Consider the following 27,637-nt stretch of genomic DNA (forward strand, 5'->3'; position numbering starts at 1 on the left):
TTGATCCATCATCTCCATGTTATTAGTCACAGTATACACCCACCCTTCAGAGAGTATAAAGTACCGTCCATTTCACCAACCCTACAAGCATGAAAACCAAACCGTACTGCACACACTTTGCCTATATACGAACAGTTGAACACTAGCCAACTTCACCAACACAAGGAAAAATATCAGCCCGTATACTCTTTATCTCACACAAAAGCAGAAACCTGCTAATAACCATTACAACTGCAAAAGGATGTGGACAACAGAATGGACAAAAATTTATGCACGCTACTCACAACCAAACCCATTGCAAGCCCCAACAAGCAGAGTAGAAGCCGGCACGCATCAATCTTTGTCAGACACCAACTCATTTGGCTTCGAGACGTTCCTCGGCGAATCAACAACATTGTCTACAGAAACGATGGATGCTGGGGATGATGACTCGCCTGGGCTAAGGATAGGAGAGTCCGGCCTGGAGGGGACGGGAGATACTTCTTCCTGAGCTAAATAAGCTTCAACCACCGGAAACATGTTTTCAGTGTATGCACGATTGGTATCTTCTTCTAGCTTGCTGTCTTTCATATTGCCATCGCCAAAGGAGACCACATTGTGGGCGGCGAACTGGTGAAAATCTACTATTTCACGCAGGAAGCGATTTTCACGGGCATACATGGAGTTCTCCTGTGCCAGCCTTGATTTCTCGGCCAGTAACGTTTCCAGTTGCATGCGGATCTGTTTCAAGAAGATCCATTTCAGTATAACTTTGAGGGCTGGCTATACTCATCAATATCAGTTCCAATCACTCATTGGTTATATTTTAAACTAAGACTACGGCCAACTTTCATCTGAACCGCAACAAAATGTACTGTGAGTTAATAGAATTGCTGAAAGAAAGCAAATAGTAACATAAAACATATTATTACTACTGACTACTGAGCAATGTATGGTACAAAACTATATAGCAGTTCCACCCATCTTTGCCGTTTACACTTGCAGTGGGTGGATAAAATTAATAACTGTCCAGTGGATGAAGATTATTAACTTTGGTGCAAACAATATAAATCCAAACTTCTACTAGGCTAAAGAAAAAAATTACCAGGTCATCATCCTCTTCAATTTTGACCCCTTTCTGCTTAGTTTCACGCAACATTTTGTTCTCTTCTTCTAGCTGAGTGCAGCGCTGCTTCGCAAAGGCTAGGTCCGCTTTAACAGTTTTCAGTTCACGAAGTACAAGTTTTGCTTTAGTAGCCATCGCGTTAGCAACCTGAAACAATTTGTAGGGAGTAAGAGGAAGCACCATTGGACGCACATAAATAGCAAATAAGCATGTTCATTCTTATCAAGTACTGCTGTCTAAATGGATGGTGGGATGTACATAGGGCTTATTTTGAACCATATTGATAGCCACGACAAAGAACACTGGAAACGAAACTTAAACAAATATCTTTAAAAAAAAACACAGCACAGATCATAGAGGTCCATATGTTGCATCTAGTGCTACAGAGAATTAATGTTGCAATGCTGCATTTGCTTAAACTAAATGAACTAGAAAATCTAATCCTAGAAGTTGAGGGCCACTTTGGATTGTAATAATTTCATAGGATTTTTGTATGATTCCAATCATTTAGGAACTTTCCTACAGAGGCCCTTTGGATCATAAGGATGATGCTAGCGAATTCATATGGATTGCTTTCGTACACCACCAATTCCATAGGAATTTGAATATCCACTTCAACCACTTTTCCCCACTCATTTGCACAGGGCTGGGCAATTTTTCTGCATTTCCTTATGTTTTGCGGTTTATAGTTCCTGTATGTTTCACATTCCTTTTTTCCCGAAAAAGGGTTGACTTTATTAGCTCAAAATGGAGCATCAAGAGAATACACACACAATGAGCACAATCCCGACCTCTGCCTAGCTAGGATGAACACAGCCAACACCAACACATACACACAAAAACACGCCGGCAACTAGCAAAGTCATATAAGACCAACGCTATGCGTAGGCAGGGATGTTTCATATTCCTAGTTTTTTCATTCCTAAGATCCAGAGACGCCCTGAACCGGGAATATAAGCATGTGTAAGCAAAGCTTTTGTCAAGTAAAAGGTCTAGTAGCTTTTCCATAAAGGGCTTGGTACAGCATATTCCTAATTGAGCTATAATCGTATGGCACCTTACGTCGCGAGAAGCTTTTAATTGAGTCTCCTGGGCTGCCTCAACTTTATTCAGTGAGAAACTTGGAGGGGTGAATGCATCTGCAGCAGGGCTCTGCATATGTGAACTGGAATTGTTAGGCTTCCTTCTAATTTGTATCTTCTTTGTTTCCTCGATGATGTTTGATGTCTTATTATCGACAATAATGAGACCTTCCTATTAAAACATATAGATGAAAGCAAGTCAGGGGACAAACCAAACAGGATACTGAACTTCCACAACAGATAATGTGAAGTACCCAGAGACAACACAGAAAAATGTCCGAAATGAAGCTACAATTAAGAGTTGTCAGTTGTGTCGGTGGTATCATAAAATAAATACAGCTGCATGATGCTAAAGAACTTTACTTCCAAGGCGTTTTTGATTCTTCCACCAAACTGGTTGACAGAAGCAGCAAGTGCCTCTGACCTCTTCCGAGGTTCGCTCCTTGTCCCTCCATAGTTGTCGAACGACCAACGAGATTGAGGGGCCTGAAATAAGAAAACAGAACACAGAATGTAAATCATCTAAAGGCTAAGGGACCAGCCATGGACAATAAATTACTGATTGTATTTCATCGTGTTTCACCAATGTATGTGGATCCAGCTCTGCCTACATTTGCTGGTTTACCTGAGCTCCATCCGATGAGTTAGGCTTGCGAGTAGTACTTGGAACTTTCCCATAGTCTTCGAACTTGTGAGCGGCAGCATCCTCATCGAGAATCCCCTTAGCTTTTCTTGCCAAAGCTCCCCATAATCCAACCTTAGGCTCACGCATGCTATCCATTGACGTGTAGTTGTAAGACGAAGCAGCCGAACCCTGCTCATTCAGCGCAGACCAAATCAACACAGCAATCCATATGAATTATGAGTAGAGTAACATTTTTTAGTACATGAAGAGTATCTGTCAATCCTAAGCAAGGAAAAAACAATAGCATGCTATGACAAAATAGCACATCCCTCAAATTCACTATAGCGAACGATTTACACTGATTTTATTTAGCGAGATATTGCTCAGAACGCAATAGCGTGCTATTTAAATCAGTTATCAAGTGACACAGACATGCTAAATTTCACCTCGAACTGAACAATAGGAACGGACATCAGAGGAAGACTACAGCTTGCTAGTTATCTCAGTGGTGGATTTGGAATAAGACAGTGATTATCCAGGAGGTAGCAGATTCACTATTCAGGACCAAATTGACCTGCTAGTTCAAGCTTGCCCCACAATAGGTAAGCAAGAGGGAAAACCTGCATCAAAATCCGTAACTATCGCACATCGCCTCAACAAATTTCGCGTCGGGCGAACGGAGGGCACATCTGTAGTAGCGAACTGGACGCGATGTGATCCCGATATAATATTCGACCGACGGATCGAGACAGGCGCAAGCGCAAGCAAAATTGGCAGTAATAACCGTAATAACCAGAGGGATTGGATGGTACAGAAGACGGATGGGGGAGAAGGAGAGGTAGAGAGGGTGCCTGCCTGGGGCTGGGGAGTCCGGCGATCGTCGGAGGCGACGGGCCCCTGCTGCTTCCGGCGGTAGGCCATGATGAGCTGGGTGGGTGGAGGTGGGAGGGACGCGGAGACGAAGAAGCGAACAGCTGCTATAGCTACCTTTGGTGATCCCTTGCTTGCTTTGATTAGGGAGAGAGACACCAAGCTGGACCAACCTGTCGAAATTCAACAAATGGGCCCACATGTGCTCCCTGAACAAATCCTTCCCTTTGTCAGCTTTACTGAGAAGTGTTTTTAGTTTATGTTTTCGCAACTGAGAGAATTTTAAGTGTTTTCTTAAGTTCTGAAGTCCGGTCGCTCTTGTCGGCCTCCCCCGCAGGCGACCTGGCCGAAAACCCTAGTTGCCACTCCAGTTCCCTTTCCTAGATCTCCTCCCCCTCGCCGCCACTGGCAAGTGCCGCTAGGCAAAGACCGCGCGGCGTTGGCAGCGGCGGGGCCTCCCTTTCCCCTCTCTCACGAGGTCTGGGCAGCATGGGGGTGCTCGGCCAAGGGGAGGTGTGGTGCGTGGCGGGCGCAGCAAGCAGGCGCCGACGCATGCGGCGAGCGCGTCGCGCAGCCATCGGTGGGCGTGACGCGTGCGGTGAGCGAGCGTTGGTGGATGACGTGCGGGCGGGCACGGCGAGAGCGTGAGGAGGCACCGCGGCGTGCCGAGCGGGCGCTGTGGGCAGCCGCGATAGGCGGGCCCAGTGGCGGCGTGGCCGCGCGCGTAGCCGTTTGTAGGCAGCTGCGGGAGGGCAGGGGCTCGCGGGATCCCCGCGGCGGACGGTCCCTGGCTTGGTGCGACAGGATCTGGCAGGCCATTGACTGCCAGATCTGGCGCCCTAGCGGATGGGGGTCCGGAGGCGGCTCGGCGAGCGACTAGCTTCCAACAGGTGCGAGGTGGCTCCACATCAGGTTTGCGGTCTGCGGTGGCGTGGTCTTGGTAGGGCCTTCGGATTGCTATGGCACGACGCCACGGATGGTGCTCCAGCTAGTTCTATGAGGTGCAGCAAGTAGCGTCTGCTGCTCCGGTTTGGTGGTGGTGTGTTGCACACGTCGTCCCCGGCATAGGTGCTCGGTTCCTCGATGAAAGTCATGCTCAACTTCAGTCTGAGTGGATGGCTAATGATGCCCTCGGGTGTGATTTTTTCCTTCTTGGAGGCGCCATCGAGAGGGTCCGACACCTCTCCTTGCTCCATGTTCTTGTCTCTCGGTGAAAACCGTATGCAATGGTGGCGCCCGTGGTGTCATCACTTCGTTGGAAGCATTGCTTTGGAGCCAAATCTGGTGATGAAGCACTTGGTTGGTGGTGGTGCGGTGGTTTTGGAGCAGGCAACATTTTGGAGGGCGTGGAGTCTTTGGTGGTGCTTCCGTTTGGAGCAGGTTGTTTTGATCGACAATGGGAGCAAGAGGAGCATCCTTCACATGCAGTTAGCGTCGGGCGAGCTATGTTGTCTAGGCTCGTGGGATTGGCGGGGCATAGGTTTTTCCTCTTTCGGACCTATCGTTCCTCCCCGATGTCCTCGAGGTTTGCGAATATGCTCGTGGCTCCTCGGTATAATGCGATGGTTGTCGGTGTGCACTCTCATAGCAGCGAAGTCGTTCGAGTGCCCGACCGGTGTGTTGTGGGGTTTTCGCCTTCCAGCGTCTTGTATGTTTCGTGGTGCTCTAGGTCTAGTCTAGCTAGACGTTGCTTTGGTTTTTGCCTGGTTTTTCGTAATAAATTGAGCAGAATGTTTTTTTCCTTCTTCTTTTTTAGCACTTGCATTTATGCGGTGCATTCCTCCTTTGGAGGTGTTCTTGTAATGCCTTCTTCTGATCAATGAATTTGGCAGCTCTCCTGTCGACATTCAAAAAAGACTCATTCATCATCACATCATTCGCATCATGCACATTGCATCATCACTCCGTTGTCGTCATTTTTTCCAAAACTTGCATTCGCTAATAGCTGCCGGTTCTCTCCGTTCTTGTCGTTGATCGTTTCAAGACCAACCACACATGCACACGACTGCGACATCATTTAAATATTGTTTTTGAAAGTGCGTATAAAACTCTGTGTGATTGGGCTGAAAGTTGGCGTGCCAAATTTTAATGTAGATAGACCGCCTATCAAATTTAGTCACATTCAGAGTTCGTTTAATACTCGTATCGTTAAATATATAGCGGCACTAGCCGGTTTATTAGCGGACGTTTTGTTGTTTTAAAACCCTACCACATGCCTCAAATCTCTCTCTTCTCTCAGCCCACAAGCCTCCTACACAACGCACCTAGCCCACCTACACCACTCCCGCGTTCGGAGACGTCCGATCGAGATTGTACGGCTCGAAAACGGGTCAAAAACCCAAACCCTAGCTAAAACTGCTATAAATAGCCCCCATCTCCTGTCAAATTTGGCCTTCCCCAGCCCCTCACCACGCAACCACCGCCCCTCCTCAATTTCAGCGCCACCCGCTTCCTCCGCGCCACTTGGCGGTGACCCAGCAGCCCCACCGCCACCCGAGCCATCGCAGTAGCCGCCCTAGCCTAATCCTGCGCTGCCGCATGCCCCCTCCAGCCCGAGCCCCCGCAGCGGCCCCACAGATCCCGAATCGAGCCTGCCCACGGCCCGGACCGCTGCAGCCACCCCCGAGCATCTCAGATCGGGAGAGGAGCTCCCGGTCCAGAGAAGAAGCTATCGTTGAGCTCCTCGCCCGTCGGACCCCGCCGCCGCCGACCACCAGGTCGGTGCCCGTGTGTCGCCCATATTTCCTCTTCCTTCCCCCTCTCATCCTCTCTCAATCTCTCGTGCAGGAGGCCCCTTGGCCGCCATGGATGTGAGGAGCGCCCCAAGCTCCACCAGCCTTACCACCGATTGGACCTTCGCCGTCGCGCCCGCAGCGGGAGTCCCCCTGCCGGATCCACCATCCTCGGCCTCACCCGTGAGCCCCGCTAGCCACCGCCGCCATCGGGCGCGTCACCATGGCCTCATTCCCTTGATCGAGTGCAAGATCGGGAGGGGAACGACGACCCTCGCTTGCCCCTCTCTTGGGTCGCACGCCTCACTAGTGTGGGTCGGGCCCCCGACCCCGGCCCAGCTCCAGCCAGGCCCATCATTATGGCGAGCAGCGCGACCGGCCCGCCTCGCCTCGCTAGCCCAGCCGCATTGATCGTCGGCACACGGCCACGCTGGTGAGCACTGCTAGCCTATTCCCCGCTAGTGCGCCATTTTGTTATCATGCACATGCCCATGCCCATGCCAGTCCATGTATGTCCAAAGTCAAGAGATGTTTTCTTTCCAGCGCTACGAATTTATCTAATTTCGAGGGAATTTCCTAATTATAGAAAATTGCATCATTTTGCATTGCTAATAACTAATTAACCGTGCATCGCATGTAAAAACTTTATATATGAAAAATTCTTAGAATTGTGTGTAGTTTCGTAATATAAAACTTTCAACCATATTTAAAATGTTTAACTTGCTGTTTTCATTTAATTTGCATAAATGTCATGTTACAATGATTTATATCATAACTAATTACCCGTAGCTCCGATTAAAATGATCCATATATGTAACTTGAGCAGAAAAATATGTAGAATAACATGGTGACATTTATTTTGCTGTTTAACAACTTTAAAATTGTGTTATAGGTAGAACATTGCCAAAATCTTAATTTGCATATGGGGACTTTCAGGAATTGTTATTCATTGTTCCGGCCTCATTTAAACTTGCCTAGAATTTCATGTAGTTTCATAATATCTTGTTGCATCCATGATTTACATGCTTGTGGTTGTCATTTGCAAGCATTTTGCATCCATGTGATATTATCTTGCGCTGGTCATATCTTTTAGACTATAGCTCAATTTTAGATGATCTATTTATGTAAATCGACTATAATGGCGTGGAGAATCACCTCATAAACTTTATTTTGTTCTTTAATAAACATAATATATGTTTAGTTCAGATATGGGAAATTTCTAAATTAACATATGGGGTCGTTCCGGAAATGGTATATGTTGTTTCCGACCTCATTTAAAATGCGTAGATAGTGTAGTTTATCTATGCTTCACCTCTTGCTATGTTTAACAACATTTAATATTATCATGTACCCAAATGAGAGTGAACTAAATAATTCAAATATGGAGTTTTGTTAATATGCAACTCGTTGCTTATTGAGCTTCACTTAATGTGTAGAAGTTGATTGGTGTGCTTGGTCGTGTCTTGCATAATTAAATAGACATGCATCATATGTGTTGTGCATCATGTCATGCATATGTTGCGGTGTTTATTGCGTGTTGATTGTTGTTTCTGTATTGTTTCTTCCTCATAGAGTTTCGAAAGCGTTTTGAAGTGAGGATCTGTTCAACCACGTTGATTCGTCTACTTCACGGATTCGTTCTTCTTCCAAGCGGGATCACATGAAAGATGATCATTGCCCTAGATACCACTACTATCATTGCTATGCTAGTTGTCTCGCTTCTATCACCATGTTTTGTTGTCTACCACCTGTTATGACAAGCCTCCCTACATTGCCATGGAAAGCCTCTAACCCTTCACATCCCAACAAACCTTTGTTTGGCTATGTTACCGCTTGCTCAACACTTCTTATAGCGTTGCTAGTTGTAGGTGCACTTACTTCCATGTGACAACATGGATTTCTTTTGAATATCACCATATTATTGCTATTTAATTTAATGCGCATATATACTTGGTAAAACGTGGAAGGCTTGGCCTTCTAGCTCGGAGTTTTGTTCCATCTTTGTCACCCTAGTTACCGGTGTACCGATGTTATGTTCCATGTTAAGCGCTCCTAACATTCTTGGGGTTGTTATGGGGACCCAATTGATTTTTGTTTTGGGATAAAACTCGTCCGACAAGGCCCAACATTGGTATTACATTTTCCAAATAACGAATAAAAATCATAGGGACCTGCCGGCACCCACGGATAATTAATCAACAACCCGGGCCAGTGCTCCTCATGAGTGTTGGTCCAAAACAGAGCCACTTACGGGGGCCACCCGGGGCAATTCGTGTTGGAAATATGCCCTAGAGGCAATAATAAATTAGTTATTATTATATTTCCTTGTTCGTAATAATCGTTTATTATCCATGCTATAATTGTATTGGTTGGAAACATAAACACATGTGTGGATACATAGACAACACACTATCCCTAGTGAGCCTCTAGTTGACTAGTTCATTGATCAAAGATGGTCAAGGTTTCGTGACCATAGGCAAGTGTTGTCACTTGATAACGGGATCACATCATTAGGAGAATCATGTGATGGACAAGACCCAAACTATGAACGTAGCATATTGATCGTGTCGTTTTATTGCTATTGTTTTCTGCGTGTCAAGTATTTGTTCCTATGACCATGAGATCATATAACTCACTGGCACTGGAGGAATACCTTGTGTGCATCAAACGTCACAACATAACTGGGTGACTATAAAGGTGTTCTACATGTATCTCCGAAGGTGTCCATTGAGTTAGTATGGATCAAGACTAGGATTTGTCACTCCGTGTGACGGAGAGGTATCTCGGGGCCCACTCGGTAATACAACATCACACACAAGCCTTGCAAGCAATGTGACTAAGTGTAAGTCACGGGATCTTGTATTACAAAACGAGTAAAGAGACTTGTCGGTAACGAGATTGAAATAGGTATGCGGATACCGACGATCAAATCTCGGGCAAGTAACATACCGAAGGACAAAGGGAATGACATACGGGATTATATGAATCCTTGACACTGAGGTTCAACCGATAAGATCTTCGGAGAATATGTAGGATCCAATATGGGCATCCAGGTCCCGCTATTGGATATTGACCGAGGAGTACCTCGGGGCATGTCTACATAGTTCTCGAACCCGCAGGGTCTGCACACTTAAGGTTCGGTGATGTTTTAGTATAGTTGAGTTATATGCGTGGTTACCGAATGTTGTCCGGAGTCCCAGATGAGATCACGGACGTCGTGAGGGTTTCCGGAATGGTCCATAGATGAAGATTGATATATAGGTTTGTCTCATTTGGTTACCGGAAGGTTTTCGGGCATTACCGGCATCGTGCCGGCAGTGACGAATGGGTTCCGGGTATTTACCGGGAGGGGGACAACCCACCCGGGAGTGACCCAAGGCCTTGAGGGTGGCACACCAGCCCTTAGTGGGATGGTGGGACATCCCAAGAGAGGCTAGGCGCCACAAGGAGAAAAACCAAGAGAAAAGGAAAAAAAGAAAGGTGGGAAGGTGGAGAAGGACTCCACTTTCCAATCCTAGTTAGACTAGGATTGGAGGAGGACTCCTCCGCCTCCTTGGCCGGCGCACCTAGAGGGTCTTGGCCCTCAAGGCAAGTCTCCCCACCTCTCCTCCTATATATACTGGTGATTTAGGGCTGATTTGAGACAACTTTGCCACGTGCAACTCAGATCTAGACACCATAGTTTTACCTCTAGATCGTATTTTTGTGGAGCTCGGGCGGAGCCCTACAGGAGTAGATCCTTCACCACCACCGGAGCGTCGTCACGCTACCGGAGAACTCATCTACTTCTCCGTCTTACTTGCTGGATCAAGAAGGCCTAGATCATCGTCGAGCTGTACGTGTGCTGAACGCGGAGGTGTCGTCCGTTCGGCACTAGATCGGAGCGGATCGTGGGACGGATCATGGGACGGTTCACGGGGCAGATTGAGGGACGTGAGGACGTTCCACTACATCAACCGCATTTCTTAACTCTTCCTGTTGCGCGATCTACAAGGGTATGTAGATTCAAATCTCCTCTCGTAGATGGACATCGCCATGATAGGTCTTCGTGCGCGTAGAATTTTTTTTGTTTCCCATGCGATGTTCCCCAACAGTGGCATCATGAGCTTGGTTCATGAGAAGATGTTATCTCGAGTATAACACAAAGGGTTTTGTGGACGGTGATGTTCGATTTGCTGCCCTCCTTAGTCTTTTCTCGATTCGGCGATATTGTTGGATTGAAGTGGCCCGGACCGACATTATTCGTACGCTTACGAAAGACTGGTTTCATCGATTGACATGCAACCTCGTTGCATAAAGATGACTGGCGGGTGTCGGTTTCTTCAACTTTAGTTGAATTGGTTTTGACCGAGGCGGTCCTTGGAGAGGTTAAATAGCAATTTGCACATCTCCGTTGTGATTTTTGCGTAAGTAAGATGCGATCTACTAGATACCCATAGCAGCCACGTAAAACATGCAACAACAATTAGAGGACGTCTAACTTGTTTTTGCAGGGTATGCTTGTGATATGATATGGCCAATGACGTGATGTGATATATTGGATGTATGAGATGATCATGTTGTAATAGTTAATATTGACTTGCACGTTGATGGTACGACAACCGGCAGGAGCCATATGGTTGTCTTTAAACTAACGTTTGTGTTTGCAGATGTGTTTACTATATTGCTAGGACGTAGCTTTGGTAGTAATAGCATAAGTAGCACGACAACCCCGATGGCGACACATTGATGGAGATCATGGTGTGGCGCCGGTGACAAGAAGATCGTGCCGGTGCTTTGATGAAGGAGATCAAGAAGCACATGATGATGGCCATATCATGTCACTTATGAATTGCATGTGATGTTAATCCTTTTATGCACCTTATTTTGCTTAGAACAACGGTAGCATTAGGAGGTGATCTCTCACTAAAATTTCAAGACGAAATTGTGTTCTCCCTGATTGTGCACCATTGCTACAGTTCGTCGTTTCGAGACACCACGTGATGATCGGGTGTAATAGACTCAACATTCACATACAACGGGTGCAAAACAGTTGCACATGCGGAACACTCGGGTTAAATTTGACGAGCCTAGCATGTGCAGACATGGCCTAGGAACACAAGAGACCGAAAGGTCGAGCATGAATCGTATAGTTGATATGATTAGCATAGAGATGCCTACCACCGAAACTATTCTCGACTCACGTGATGATCGGACTTGAGATAGTGGATTTGGATCATGTACCACTCAAATGACTAGAGAGATGTACTTTTTGAGTGGGAGTTCTTAAGTAATATGATTAATTGTACTAATTATCATGAACATAGTCTAATGGTCTTTGCGAATTACGATGTAGCTTGCGCTATAGCTCTACTGTTTTATATGTTCCTAGAGAAAATTTAGTTGAAAGTTGATAGTAGCAACTTTGCGGACTGAGTCCGTAAAACTGAGGATTGTCCTCATTGCTGCGCAGAAGGCTTATGTCCTTAATGCACCACTCGGTGTGCTGCACCTCGAGCGTCGTTTGTGGATGTTGTGAACATCTGACATACGCGTTTTTCATGACTAGGTGATAGTTCAGTGTGCAATACTTAATGGCTTAGAAACAAGGCGCCGGAGACATTTTGAAAACGTCGCGAAACATAAGAGATGCTCTAAGAGACGAAATTGAGATTTCATGCTCGTGCCCTTGTTGAGAGGTATAAGACCCCTGACAAGATTCTTTGCCTACAAAGTAAAGGAGAAAATCTCAATTTGTTGAGCATGTTTTCAGATTGTCTGACTACAACAATCGCTTGAATCAAGTGGGAGTTAATCTTCCAGATGAGATAGTGATGGTTCTCCAAAGTCACTCCCACTAAAGCTGCTAGAGCTTCATGATGAACTATAACATATCAAGGATAGATATGATTATCCTTGAGTGATTCGCAATGTTTGACACTGCGAAAGTAGAAATCAAGAAGGAGCATCAATTGTTGATGGTTAGTAAAACCACTAGTTTCAAGAAGGGCAAGGGCTAGAAGGGATACTTCATGGAACGATAAACCAATTGCTGCTCTAAATGAAGAAACCCAAGATTGAACCCAAACCCGAGGCTAAGTGCTTCTGTTATGAGGGGAACGGTCACTGAGGTGGATCTCCCCTTGATACTTGGTAGATAAGAAGGCTGGCAAAGTCGACAGAAGTATATTTGTTATACATGATATTGATGTGTACTTTACTAGTACTCCTAGTAGCTCAAGGGTATTGGATACCGGTTCAGTTGCTAAGTGATTAGTAATTCGAAATGAAAGCTAGGGTATAAACGGAGACTAGCTGAAGGCGAGGTGGCAATAAGTGTTGGAAGTGTTTCCAAGGTTGATGTGATCAAACATCGCACGGTACCTCTATCATCGGGATTGGTGGTAAAACCTAAATAATTGTTATTTGGTGTTTGAGTTGAGCATGAACATGATTGGATCATGTTTATTGTGATACGTTTATTCATTTAAAGAGAATAATAGTTATTCTATTTGCTTGAATAATTACCCACAATGGTTTATTGAATCTCGATCATAGTGTTACACATGTTCATAATATTGATGCCAAAAGGTACAAAGTAGTAATGATAGTACCACTTACTTGTGGCACTGCCGCTTGAGTCATGACGGTATAAAATGCATGAAGAAGCTCCAAGCTCGTGGATCTTTGTACTCACTCATTTTTGAAATGTTTAAGACATGCAAACCATACCTGTTTGTATAAATGCATGAAGAAGCTCCATAGAGATGGATCGTCTGGACTCACTTGATTTTGAATCACTTGAGACATGCAAATCATGCCACATGAAACAAGAGAGTAACTTGTTGGGAGTAATACATTTTTGATGTATGCAGTCCAATGAGTGCTGAGGCACGCAGTGGATATCGTTATGTTCTTACTTCACTGACGATTTGAGTAGATACGGAGTATTTACTTGATGAATCACAAGTCTGAAATATTGAAAAGTTCAAAGCTATTTCAGAAGTGAAGATCGTCGTGACAAGAGGATAAACAGTCTACGATATGATCATAGAGATGAATATCTGAGTTACGAGTTTTGGTACGCAGTTAAGACAATGTGGAAATTGTTTTGCTGTTCATGCCACCTAGAACACCATACTGTGATGATGTGTCTAAAACGTCATAGCCGCGCCCTATTGGATATAGCGCATACTATGATGTCTCTTATCGGATTACCACTATCATTTATGGGTTATGCATTAGAGACAACCACATTCACTTTAAATAGGGCACCGCGTATTTCTGTTGAGATGACACAGTATAGAATACGGTTTAGTGAAACCGAACCTGTCGTTTCTTAAAAGTTTGGGGTGCGACGCTTATGTGAAAAAGTTTCAATCTGATAAGCTCAAACCCAAAGCGGATAAATGCATCTTCATAGGATATCCAAAACAGCTGGATACATCTCCTATCTCAGATCCAGAAGCAAAGTATTTGTTTCTAGAAAGGGGTCCTTTCTCGAGGAAAGGTTTCTCTCGAAAGAATTGAGTGGGAGGGTGGTGGAACTTGATGAGGTTAGTGAACCGTCACTTCAACCAGTGTGTAGCAGGGTGTAGGAAGATGTTCCTGTGGCGCCTACACCAATTGAAGTGGAAGCTGATGATGGTGATCATTAATCTTCGGATCAAGTTACTACAAACCTCGTAGGTCGACAAGGTCGCGTACTACTACAGAGTGGTACGGTAACCTTGTCTTGGAGGTCATGTTGTTGAACAACAATGAACCTACGAGCTATGGAGAAGCGATGGTGGGCCCGGATTCCGACATATGGCTGGTGGGCATGAAATCCGAGAGAGAATCCATGTAGACTTTGGAAGAACTACTTGATGGTCATAAGACTATTGAGTAAAGATGGATCTTTAAAGGAAAACAGACGATGATTGTGACTATTCACAATTAAGAAAAGCTCGACTTGTCGCAAAGATGTTTTTGACAAGATCAAAGAGTTGACTATGATGAGACTTTCTCACTCGTAGCGATGCTAAAAGTCTGTTGGAATTATGTTAGTAGTTGTTGCATTATTTATGAAATATTGCATATAGGATGTCAAAACATTGTTTCCTCAACGGTTTCCTTGAGGAAAGGTTGTATGTGATACAACCAGAAGGTTTTGTCGATCCTAAGGATACTAACAAGTATGCAAGCTCCAGCGATCCTTTTATGGACTGGTGCAAGCATCTCGGAGTTGGAATATACACTTTGATGTGATGATCAAAGCTTTTAGGTTTGTACAAGGTTTATGAGAAACTTGTATTTCCAAAGAAGTGAGTGGGAGCACTATAGTATTTCTGATAAAGTATATGTGGTTGACATATTGATGATCGAAGTAATGTAGAATTTCTGTAAAGCATAAAGGTTGTTTGAAAGGGGGTTTTCAAAGGAAGACATGGATAGAGCTACTTGAACATTGAGTATCAAGATCTATGGAGATAGATCAAAATGCTAAGTAGAACTTTCAAATGAAAATGCATGCCTTGACAAGTTTTGAAGGAGTTCAAAATAGATCAGTAAAGAAAGAGTTCTTGGCTGTGTTCTAAAGGTGGGAATATGAGTAAGACTCCAAAGCCCGACCACGGTAGAAGAAAGAGATGTTGGGGAACGTCGCACGGGAAACAAAAAATTTCCTACGCGCACGAAGACCTATCATGGTGATGTCCATCTACGAGAGGGGATGAGTGATCTACATACCCTTGTAGACCGTACAGCAGAAGCGTTAGAGAACGCGGTTGATGTAGTGGAACGTCCTCACATCCCTCGATCCGCCCCGCGAACAATCCCGCTATCAGTCCCACGATCTAGTACCGAACGGACGGCACCTCCGCGTTCAGCACACGTACAGCTCGACGATGATCTCGGCCTTCTTGATCCAGCAAGAGAGACGGAGAGGTAGAAGAGTTCTCCGGTAGCGTGACGGCGCTCCGGAGGTTGGTGATGACCTTGTCTCAGCAGGGCTCCGCCCGAGCTCCGCAGAAACGCGATCTAGAGGAAAAACCGTGGAGGTATGTGGTCGGGCTGCCGTGGAAAAGTCGTCTCAAATCAGCCCTAAAACCTCCGTATATATAGGTGGGAGGGAGGGGGCCTTGCATTGGGGCTCAAGGAGCCCCAAGGGGGTCGGCCGAGTCCAAGGGGGAGGACTCTCCCCCCCAAACCGAGTTGGACTAGGTTTGGTGGGAGGGAGTCCCCCTTCCTTCCCACCTCCTCCTTTTTTTTCTCTCTTGATTTTCTTCTCCTTGGCGCATAGGGCACTTGTGGGCTGTCCCACCAGCCCACTAAGGGCTGGTGTGGCTCCCCCAAGGCCTATGGGCTTCCCCGGGGTGGGTTGCCCCCCCGGTGAACTCCCGGAACCCATTCGTCATTCCCAGTACATTCCCGGTAACTCCGAAAACCTTCCGGTAATCAAATGAGGTCATCCTATATATCGATCTTTGTTTCCGGACCATTCCGGAAACCCTCGTGACGTCCGTGATCTCATCCGGGACTCCGAACAACATTCAGTAACCAACCATATAACTCAAATACGCATAAAACAACGTCGAACCTTAAGTGTGCAGACCCTGCGGGTTCGAGAACTATGTAGACATGACCCGAGAGACTCCTCGGTCAATATCCAATAGCGGGACCTGGATGCCCATATTGGATCCTACATATTCTACGAAGATCTTATCGTTTGAACCTCAGTGCCAAGGATTCGTATAATCCCGTATGTCATTCCCTTTGTCCTTCGGTATGTTACTTGCCCGAGATTCGATCGTCAGTATCCGCATACCTATTTCAATCTCGTTTACCGGCAAGTCTCTTTACTCGTTTCGTAATACAAGATCCCGCAACTTACACTAAGTTACATTGCTTGCAAGGCTTGTGTGTGATGTTGTATTACCGAGTGGGCCCCGAGATACCTCTCCGTCACACGGAGTGACAAATCCCAGTCTTGATCCATACTAACTCAACTAACACCTTCGGAGATACCTTTAGAGCATCTTTATAGTCACCCAGTTACGTTGCGACGTTTGATACACACAAAGCATTCCTCCGGTGTCAGTGAGTTATATGATCTCATGGTCATAGGAATAAATACTTGACACGCAGAAAACAGTAGCAACAAAATGACACGATCAACATGCTACGTCTATTAGTTTGGGTCTAGTCCATCATGTGATTCTCCCAATGACGTGATCCAGTTATCAAGCAACAACACCTTGTTCATAATCAGAAGACACTGACTATCATCGATCAACTGGCTAGCCAACTAGAGGCATGCTAGGGATGGTGTTTTGTCTATGTATCCACACATGTAAATGAGTCTTCATTCAATACAATTATAGCATGGATAATAAACTATTATCTTGATACAGGAATTATAATAATAACTATATTTATTATTGCCTCTAGGGCATAATTCCAACAGTCTCCCACTTGCACTAGAGTCAATAATCTAGCCCTCACATCACCATGTGAATTACATTGTAATGAATCTAACACCCATACAGTTCTGGTGTCGATAATGTTTTGGCCGTGGAAGAGGTTTAGTCAGCGGGTCTGCTACATTCAGATCCGTGTGCACTTTGCATATATTTACGTCCTCTTCCTCGACGTAGTCGCGAATGAGGTTGAAGCGTCGTTTGATGTGTCTGGTCTTCTTGTGAAACCGTGGTTCCTTTGCTAAGGCAATGGCACCAGTGTTGTCACAGAACAAGGTTATTGGATTCAGTGCGCTTGGCACCACTCCAAGATCCGTCATGAATTGCTTCATCCAGACACCCTCCTTAGCCGCCTCCGAGGCAGCCATGTACTCCGCTTCACATGTAGAATCTGCTACGACGCTTTGCTTGGAACTGCACCAGCTTACTGCACCCCCATTAAGAATAAATACGTATCCGGTTTGCGACTTAGAGTCGTCCGGATCTGTGTCAAAGCTTGCATCGACGTAACCTTTTACGACGAGCTCTTCGTCACCTCCATACACGAGAAACATCTCCTTAGTCCTTTTCAGGTACTTCAGGATATTCTTGACCGCTGTCTAGTGATCCACTCCTGGATTACTCTGGAACCTACCTGCCATACTTATGGCCAGGCTAACATCCGGTCTAGTGCACAACATCGCATACATGATAGAACCTATGGCTGAAGCATAGGGGACGGAGCGCATATGCTCTCTATCTTCATCAGTTGCTGGGCACTAAGTTTTACTCAATCTTGTACCTTGTAAAACAGGCAAGAACCCTTTCTTGGACTGTTCCATTTTGAACCTTTTCAAAACTTTATCAAGGTATGTGCTTTGTGAAAGTCCTATCAGGCGTTTTGATCTATCCCTATAGATCTTAATGCCTAGAATGTAAGCAGCTTCTCCTAGGTCCTTCATAGAGAAACTTTTATTCAAGTAACCTTTTATGCTCTCCAAAAGCTCTACGTTGTTTCCAATCAGTAATATGTCATCCACATATAATATTAGAAACGCCACAGAGCTCCCACTCACTTTCTTGTAAATACAAGATTCTCCAACCACTTGTATAAACCCAAATGCTTTGATCACCTCATCAAAGCGTTTGTTCCAACTCCGAGATGCTTGCACCAGTCCATAAATTGATCGTTGGAGCTTGCACACCTTGTTAGCATTCTTAGGATCGACAAAACCTTCGGGTTGCATCATATACAACTCTTCCTTAAGGAAACCGTTAAGGAACGCCATTTTGACATCCATCTGCCAGATTTCATAATCGAAAAATGCAGCTATTGCTAACATGATTCTGACGGACTTAAGCATCGCTACGGGTGAGAAAGTCTCATCGTAGTCAACTCCTGGAACTTGTGAAAAACCCTTTGCCACAAGTCGAGCTTTATAAACGGTCACATTACCGTCAGCGTCCGTCTTCTTCTTAAAGATCCATTTGTTCTGAATAGCCTTGCGGCCCTCAGGTAGTATCTCCAAAGTCCACACTTTGTTCTCATACATGGATCCTATCTCGGACTTCATGGCTTCTAGCCATTTGTTGGAATATGGGCCCACCATTGCTTCTTCATAATTTGCAGGTTCATTGTTGTCCAACAACATGATTGACAAGACGGGATTACCGTACCACTCTGGAGCAGCGCGTGATCTCGTCGACCTGCGTGGTTCAATAGAAACTTGAACTGGAGTTTCATGATCATCATCATTAACTTCCTCCTCAACCGGCGTCGCAACGACACAGGTTTCCCCTTGCCCCGCGCCACCATCCAGAGGGATGAGAGGTTCGACAACCTCGTCAAGTTCTATCTTCCTCCCACTCAATTCTCTCGAGAGAAACTCCTTCTCGAGAAAAGTTCCGTTCTTAGCAACAAACACTTTGCCTTCGGATTTGAGATAGAAGGTGTACCCAACTGTCTCTTTTGGGTAACCTATGAAGACACATTTTTCCGCTTTGGGTTCCAGCTTTTCAGGCTGAAGCTTTTTGACATAAGCATCACATCCCCAAACCTTAAGAAACGACAACTTTGGCCTTTTGCCATACCACAGTTCGTATGGTGTCGTCTCAACGGATTTTGATGGTGCCCTATTTAAAGTGAATGCAGCTGTTTCTAATGCATAACCCCAAAATGATAACGGCAAATCAGTAAGAGACATCATAGATCGCACCATCTCTAACAAAGTACGATTACGACGTTCGGACACACCATTACGCTGTGGTGTTCCAGGCGGTGTTAACTGTGAAACAATTCCACATTGTCTTAAGTGAGCACCAAACTCGAAACTGAGATATTCACCCCCACGATCAGACCGTAGGAACTTGATCTTCTTGTTACGATGATTTTCCACTTCACTCTGAAATTGCTTGAACTTTTCAAATGTTTCAGACTTGTGCTTCATCAAGTAGACATAACCATATCTACTTAAATCGTCAGTGAAGGTGAGAAAATAACGATATCCGCCGCGTGCCTCCACGCTCATTGGACCACATACATCGGTATGTATGATTTCCAATAAGTCACTTGCACGCTCCATTGTTCCGGAGAACGGAGTCTTAGTCATCTTGCCCATGAGGCATGGTTCGCACGTGTCAAGTGAATCAAAGTCAAGTGACTCCAAAAGTCCATCAGCATGGAGTTTCTTCATGCGCTTTACACCAATATGACCCAAACGGCAGTGCCACAAAAATATGGCGCTATCATTGTTTACTCTAACTCTTTTGGTCTCAATGTTATGTATATGCGTATCGCTATCAAGATTCAATATGAACAATCCTCTCACATTCGGTGCATGACCATAAAATATGTTACTCATAGAAATAGAACAACCATTATTCTCAGACTTAAAAGAGTAACCGTCTCGCAATAAACAAGATCCAGATATAATGTTCATGCTCAACGCAGGCACTAAATAACAATGATTTAAGTTCATCACTAATCCTGACGGTAGCTGAAGTGACACTGTGCCGACGGCGATTGCATCAACCTTGGAACCATTTCCTACGCGCATCGTCACTTCATCTTTCGCCAGCCTTCGTCTATTCCGCAGTTCCTGTTTCGAGTTGCAAATATGAGCAACAGAACCGGTATCGAATACCCAGGCACTACTACGAGAGCCGGTTAAGTACACATCAATAACATGTATATCAAATATACCTGATTTTTCTTTGCCCGCCTTCTTATCTGCCAGATACTTGGGGCAATTGCGCTTCCAGTGACCCATACCCTTGCAATAGAAGCACTCTGTTTCAGGCTTAGGTCCAGCCTTGGGTTTCTTCGGTGGATTGGCAACAGGCTTGCCGCTCGTCTTCGAATTGCCCTTCTTGCCTTTGCCGTTTCTCTTGAAACTAGTGGTCTTATTCACCATCAACACTTGATGCTCTTTATGGAGTTTAGACTCTGCGACTTTCAACATCGCAAACAACTCGCCGGGAGACTTGTTCATCCCTTGCATGTTGTAGTTCAACACAAAGCCTTTGTAGCTTGGCGGCAGTGATTGAAGGATTCTGTCAGTGATAGCTTCTTGCGGGAGTTCAATCCCCAGCTCAGCTAGACGGTTTGAGTACCCAGACATTTTGAGCACATGTTCACTGACAGACGAGTTTTCCTCCATCTTGCAAGCATAGAGTTTATCGGAGGTCTCATACCTCTCGATCCGGGCATTCTTCTGAAAGATAAACTCCAACTCCTGGAACATCTCAAATGCTCCATGACGCTCAAAGCGACGTTGAAGTCCCGGTTCTAAGCCATACAAGACTGCACATTGAACTATTGAGTAGTCCTCCTTACGTGCTAACCAAGCGTTCTTAACATCCTGATCAGCCGAAGCGGGTGGTTCATCTCCTAGCGCAGCATTAAGGACATAATCCTTCTTCCCAGCTTGTAAGATTAGCTTAAGATTACGAGCCCAGTCTACAAAGTTGCTTCCATCATCTTTCAACTTAGCTTTCTCTAGGAACGTATTAAAATTCAGGATGACTGTTGCGTGAGCCATGATCTACAACACAAATATATTCAAAGTGGACTTAGACTATGTTCAAGATAATTAGAGTTCAACTTAATCAAATTATATGCTAAACTCCCACTCAAAAAGTACATCTCTCTAGTCATTTGAGTGGTTCATGATCCACTTACACTATCCCAAGTCCGATCATCACGTGAGTCGAGTATAGTTTCAGTGGTAAGCATCCCTATGCTAATCATATCAACTATATGATTCATGATCGACCTTTCGGTCTCATGTGTTCCGAGGCCATGTCTGCACATGCTAGGCTCGTCAAGCTTAACCCGAGTGTTCCGCGTGCGCAACTGTTTTGCACCCGTTGTATGTGAACATTGAGTCTATCACACCCGATCATCACGTGGTGTCTCGAAACGACGAACTGTAGCAACGGTGCACAGTCGGGGAGAACACAATTTCGTCTTGAAATTTTAGTGAGAGATCACCTCATAATGCTACCGTCGTTCTAAGCAAAATAAGGTGCATAAAAGGATTAACATCACATGCAATTCATAAGTGACATGATATGGCCATCTTTACGTGCTTCTTGATCTCCATCACTTAAGCACCGGCACGATCTTCTTGTCACCGGCGCCACACCATGATCATCGATCAACGTGTTGCCATCGGGGTTGTCGTGCTACTTATGCTATTACTACTAAAGCTACATCCTAGAAAAATAGTAAACGCATCTGCAAGCACAAACGTTAGTATAAAGACAACCCTATGGCTCCTGCCGGTTGCCGTACCATCGACGTGCAAGTCGATATTTCTATTACAACATGATCATCTCATACATCCAATATATCACATCACATCGTTGGCCATATCACATCACAATCATACCCTGCAAAAACAAGTTAGACATCCTCTAATTTTGTTGTTGCATGTTTTACGTGGTGACCAAGGGTATCTAGTAGGATCGCATCTTACTTACGCAAACACCACAACGGAGATATATGAGTTGCTATTTAACCTCATCCAAGGACCTCCTCGGTCAAATGCGATTCAACTAAAGTTGGAGAAACCGACACTTGCCAGTCATCTTTGAGCAAAGGGGGTTACTCGTAACGATGAAACTAGTCTCTCGTAAGCGTATGAGTAATGTCGGTCCAAGCCGCTTCAATCCAACAATACCGCGGAATCAAGAAAAGACTAAGGAGGGCAGAAAAACGCACATCACCGCCCACAAAAACTTTTGTGTTCTACTCGAGAAGACATCTACGCATGAACCTAGCTCATGATGCCACTGTTGGGGAACGTCGCACGGGAAACAAAAATTTTCCTACGCGCACGAAGACCTATCATGGTGATGTCCATCTACGATAGGGGATGAGTGATCTACATACCCTTGTAGACCGTACAGCAGAAGCATTAGAGAACGCGGTTGATGTAGTGGAACGTCCTCACGTCCCTCGATCCGCCCCGCGAACAATCCCACGATCAGTCCCACGATCTAGTACCAAACGGACGGCACCTCCGCGTTCAGCACACGTACAGCTCGACGATGATCTCGGCCTTCTTGATCCAGCAAGAGAGACAGAGAGGTAGAAGAGTTCTCCGGTAGCGTGACGGCGCTCCGGAGGTTGGTGATGACCTTGTCTCAGCAGGGCTCCGCCCGAGCTCCGTAGAAACGCGATCTAGAGGAAAAACCGTGGAGGTATGTGGTCGGGCTGCCGTGGAAAAGTCGTTTCAAATCAGCCCTAAAACCTCCGTATATATAAGTGGGAGGGAGGGGGCCTTGCCTTGGGGCTCAAGGAGCCCCAAGGGGGTCGGCCGAGTCCAAGGGGGAGGACTCTTCCCCCCCCCCCAAACCGAGTTGGACTAGGTTTGGTGGGAGGGAGTCCCCCTTCCTTCCCACCTCCTCCTTTTTTTTTCTTTCTCTCTTGATTTTCTTCTCCTTGGTGCATAGGGCACTTGTGGGCTGTCCCAGCAGCCCACTAAGGGCTGGTGTGGCTCCCCCAAGGCCTATGGGCTTCCCCGGGGTGGGTTGCCCCCCCGGTGAACTCCCGGAACCCATTCGTCATTCCCGGTAACTCCGAAAACCTTCCGGTAATCAAATGAGGTCATACTATATATCGATCTTCGTTTCTGGACCATTCCGGAAACCCTCGTGATGTCCGTGATCTCATCCGGGACTCCGAACAACATTCGGTAACCAACCATATAACTCAAATACGCATAAAACAACGTCGAACCTTAAGTGTGCAGACCCTGCGGGTTCGAGAACTATGTAGACATGACCCGAGAGACTCCTCGGTCAATATCCAATAGCGGGACCTGGATGCCCATATTGGATCCTACATATTCTACGAAGATCTTATCGTTTGAACCTCAGTGCCAAGGATTCGTATAATCCCGTATGTCATTCCCTTTGTCCTTCGGTATGTTACTTGCCCGAGATTCGATCGTCAGTATCCGCATACCTATTTCAATCTCGTTTACCGGCAAGTCTCTTTACTCGTTCCGTAATACAAGATCCCGCAACTTACACTAAGTTACATTGCTAGCAAGGCTTGTGTGTGATGTTGTATTACCGAGTGGGCCCCGAGATACCTCTCCGTCACACGGAGTGACAAATCCCAGTCTTGATCCATACTAACTCAACTAACACCTTCGAAGATACCTGTAGAGCATCTTTATAGTCACCCAGTTACGTTGCGACGTTTGATACACACAAAGCATTCCTCCGGTGTCAGTGAGTTATATGATCTCATGGTCATAGGAATAAATACTTGACACGCAGAAAATAGTAGCAACAAAATGACACGATCAACATGCTACGTCTATTAGTTTGGGTCTAGTCCATCACGTGATTCTCCCAATGACGTGATCCAGTTATCAAGCAACAACACCTTGTTCATAATCCGAAGACACTGACTATCATCGATCAACTGGCTAGCCAACTAGAGGCATGCTAGGGACGGTGTTTTGTCTATGTATCCACACATGTAAATGAGTCTTCATTCAATACAATTATAGCATGGATAATAAACTATTATCTTGATACAGGAATTATAATAATAACTATATTTATTATTGCCTCTAGGGCATAATTCCAACAAGAGAAAGGACGAAGGTCGTCCCCTTTGCCTTAGCCGTAGACTCTACAGTATGCGATGATGTGTCCAGCACCTGATGTGTGCCTTGCCACAAGTTTGTTAAGAGGTACAGAGAGTGATCCAGGATTGAATCAGTGAACAACGGTCAAAGTTATCCTTAGTAACTAATGGACTAAGGAATTTTTCTCGATTATGGAGGTGGTTAAAGAGTTCGTCGTAAAGGGTTACGTCGATGCAAGCTTTGACACTAATCCGAATGACTATGAGTAGTAAAACGGATTCGTATAGTAGAGTTGATATTTGGAGTATTTCCGAATAGCACGTAGTAGCAGCGTCTATTAGATGACATAAATATTTGTGAAGCACACACAAATCTGAAAGTTTCAGAACCGTTGACTAAAACCTCTCTCACGACCAAGACGAGATCAGACCCCAGAACTATATGGGTGTTGGATTCATTGAAATCACATGGTGATGTGAACTAGATTATTGACTCTAGTGCAAGTGGGAGACTGTTGGAAATATGCCCTAGAGGCAATAATAATTTAGTTATTATAATATTTCCTTGTTCATAATAATCGTTTATTATCCATGCTATAATTGTATTGGTTGGAAACACAAATACATGTGTGGATACATAGACAACACACTGTCCCTACTGAGCCTCTAGTTGACTAGTTCGTTGATAAAAGATGGTCAAGGTTTCCAGACAACAGGCAAGTGTTGTCACTTGGTAACGGGATCACATCATTAGGATAATCATGTGATGGACAAGACCCAAATTATGAACGTAGCATATTAATCGTGTCGTTTTATTGCTATTGTTTTGTGCGTGTCAAGTATTAGTTCCTATGACCATGAGATCATATAACTCACTGGCACCGGAGGAATACCTTGAGTGCATCAAACGTCACAACATAACTGGGTGACTATAAAGGTGTTCTACAGGTATCTCCCAAGGTGTCTGTTGAGTTAGTATGGATCAAGACTGGGATTTGTCACTCCGTGTGACGGAGAGGTATCTCGGGGCCCACTCGGTAATACAACAACACACACAAGCCTTGCAAGCAATGTGACTAAGTGTAAGTCACGGGATCTTGTATTACAAAACGAGTAAAGAGACTTGCCTGTAACGAGATTGAAATAGGTATGCGGATACCGACGATCAAATCTCGGGCAAGTAACATACCGAAGGACAAAGGGAATGACATACGTGATTATATGAATCCTTGACACTGAGGTTCAACCGATAAGATCTTTGGAGAATATATAGGATCCAATATGGGCATCCTGGTCCCGCTATTGGATATTGACCGAGGAGTACCTCGGGGCATGTCTACATAGTTCTCGAACCCGCAGGGTGTGCACACTTAAGGTTCACCGATGTTTTAGTATAGTTGAGTTATATGCGTGGTTACCGAATGTTGTTCGGAGTCCAATATGAGATCACGGACGTCACGAGGGTTTCCGGAATGGTCCGGAGACGAATATTGATATATAGGTTTGTCTCATTTGGTTACCGGAAGGTTTTCGAGCATTACCGGCATCGTGCCGGGAGTGACGAATGTGTTCCGGGTATTTACCGGGAGGGGGCAACCCACCCGGGAGTGCCCAAGGCCTTGAGGGTGGCGCACCAGCCCTTAGTGGGCTGGTGGGACATCCCAAGAGAGGCTGGGCGCCACAAGGAGAAAAACCAACAAAAAAGGAAATAAAAAGAAAGGTGGGAAGGTGGAGAAGGACTCCAGTTTCCAATCCTAGTTAGACTAGGATTGGAGGAGGACTCCTCCACCTCCTTGGCCGGTGCACGTAGAGGGTCTTGGCCCTCAAGGCAAGTCTCCCCTCCTCTCCTCCTATATATACTGGTGATTTAGGGCTGATTTGAGATAACTTTGCCACGTGCAACTCAGATCTAGACACCATAATTTTTCCTCTAGATCGTATTTCTGCGGAGCTCGGGCGGAGCCCTGCAGGAGTAGATCCTTCACCACCACCGGAGCGCTGTCACGCTGCCGGAGAACTCATCTACTTCTCCGTTTTACTTGCTGGATCAAGAAGGCCGAGATCATCGTCGAGCTGTACGTGTGCTGAACACGAAGGTGCCGTCCGTTCGTCACTAGATCGGAGCGGATCGTGGGACGGATCGCGGGACGGTTCGTGGGACGGTTCGCGGGGCGGATCGAGGGATGTGAGGACGTTCCACTACATCAACCGCGTTTCTTAACGCTTCCTGCTATGTGATCTACAAGGGTACGTAGATCCAAATCTTCTCTCGTAGATGGACATCACCATGATAGGTCTTCGTGCGCGTAGGAATTTTTTTGTTTCCCATGCGACGTTCCCCAACAACTCGACGGATTCCTATCTAGCCATCATACGTACTCCTCATCTGGTAGTGCCCTGAGAAAGAGATACGTGTGGATCCTCTTGGGATCTGTCCTGCCGGGCAGTCTTGTTGGATTTGTTTTACTCTTATTGAAGGTCTCGTGCACTTGGATATCGAGGATACTTCGGGCTATCTCGAAGTTGTGGTTTTCTCTCTAGAGTAGCTTGTGGTAGTTTGTGATGGACTAGTTGGAGCACCCGTGTAGGGTTAAATCTTTCAGAAAGCCATGCCCGTGGTTATGTGGCTACTTGGAAACTTTGTTTAACACCCGATCATAGAAAACTTGAAGTAAACTCAAATAAATTGTGCCAAATGTGTGTGTAACCGTGACTGTCTCTTCTCGTGAATTCTTATCCGGGATAGGACACGGTGGGGTTATGTCTGACTCGTAAGTAGGTGTTCAGGATCACTTCATGATCATTCTAGTTCACGTACGTTTATGTGTAGATCACCCCCCTCTTATGCTTGTACTTGTAAGTTAGCCACTCAAATAAATTGCTTAGTGCTTGCTGCAGCCTCACCACTTAACCATACCTCACCCATTAAGCTTTGCTAGTCTTGATACGTTTGGAAATGAGATTGCTGAGTCCGTGTGGCTCAGAGATTACTACAACAACAGTTGCAGGTACAGGTAAAGAGATACTTTGGCATGATCGCGATGATTGTTCTATTTAGAGTTATCTTCTTATTCTTCTTCATCAATCTAGGATGGGTTCCAGGTCGGCAGCCTGGGGATAGCAAGGATGGACGTCGTTCTTTTATCGTTTGATTTCATTCATAGTGGGGCCCTGTTCTTCTACATGATGTTTGCATTTATTGTTTTATTGAGATGTTCATGTTGTAGCTTGTGGCGAGTGTAAGCCAATTCCATATACTCATCTCTTTTGTACATGTTCTTGTAACGATATCCATTCTTGTGAAACAACGAGATGCGCTTCTATCACTGTCGAGGCCCTCACACCAAAATAAGGATAGGATCGCATCTCAGGCGTTACAAGTTGATATAAGAGCAGTACCGACCTAGGAGTCCCCTTGATCGGTCGAACATGGCCGAGTCGTGTCTAGTGAAAAACTACTTTGAGTATAGTTATATATTAGAGGGTAGGATTCTTTTTACTCGTCTTCTATGATCTCGTGAGGAATCCTGACGTAGGAATTTTAATTCTACACCTCTTCTCGCTCAATTTTTTTAGGATCACGCGGTTATTTTGGAATCTCTATGATGTCGATGTGATGGAATTCTGACTTGGTGCCTCCTCTTATCGAGGAGTAGAGCTCCAAGGGGTTCTTGACACATGCTATCGTCTAGTTTCC

The 27,637-nt window shown here is 45.4% G+C and overlaps 1 protein-coding gene across 1 annotated transcript; it reads right to left on the bottom strand.

Annotated features, from left to right (window-relative positions):
* On the bottom strand, positions 1-3,842 carry LOC123448089. The gene is made up of 6 exons (XM_045124857.1): positions 3,668-3,842; positions 2,813-3,001; positions 2,551-2,673; positions 2,168-2,359; positions 1,085-1,252; positions 1-720 (listed from the first exon to the last, which is right to left on the bottom strand). The coding sequence occupies exons 1-6, from the start codon at positions 3,731-3,733 to the stop codon at positions 334-336; spliced, it is 1,125 nt and encodes a 374-aa protein (XP_044980792.1). The 5' UTR covers positions 3,734-3,842; the 3' UTR covers positions 1-333.
* Between the last annotated feature and the right edge of the window lie 23,795 nt (positions 3,843-27,637).

The sequence above is a fragment of the Hordeum vulgare genome, chromosome 4H, assembly GCF_904849725.1.
Source record: "Hordeum vulgare subsp. vulgare chromosome 4H, MorexV3_pseudomolecules_assembly, whole genome shotgun sequence".
Classification (NCBI taxonomy): Eukaryota; Viridiplantae; Streptophyta; class Magnoliopsida; order Poales; family Poaceae; genus Hordeum; species Hordeum vulgare.

Excerpts from the sequence above, each read along its gene's own strand:
- LOC123448089 (XM_045124857.1), bottom strand. The coding sequence starts at position 3,733 with ATGGCCTACCGCCGGAAGCAGCAGGGGCCCGTCGCCTCCGACGATCGC. Across the intron at positions 2,674-2,812 it reads ACTCATCGGATGGAGCTCAG|GCCCCTCAATCTCGTTGGTC; the intron begins GTAAACCAGCAA and ends TTCTTATTTCAG. Across the intron at positions 1,253-2,167 it reads AATTAAAAGCTTCTCGCGAC|GTTGCTAACGCGATGGCTAC; the intron begins GTAAGGTGCCAT and ends AAATTGTTTCAG.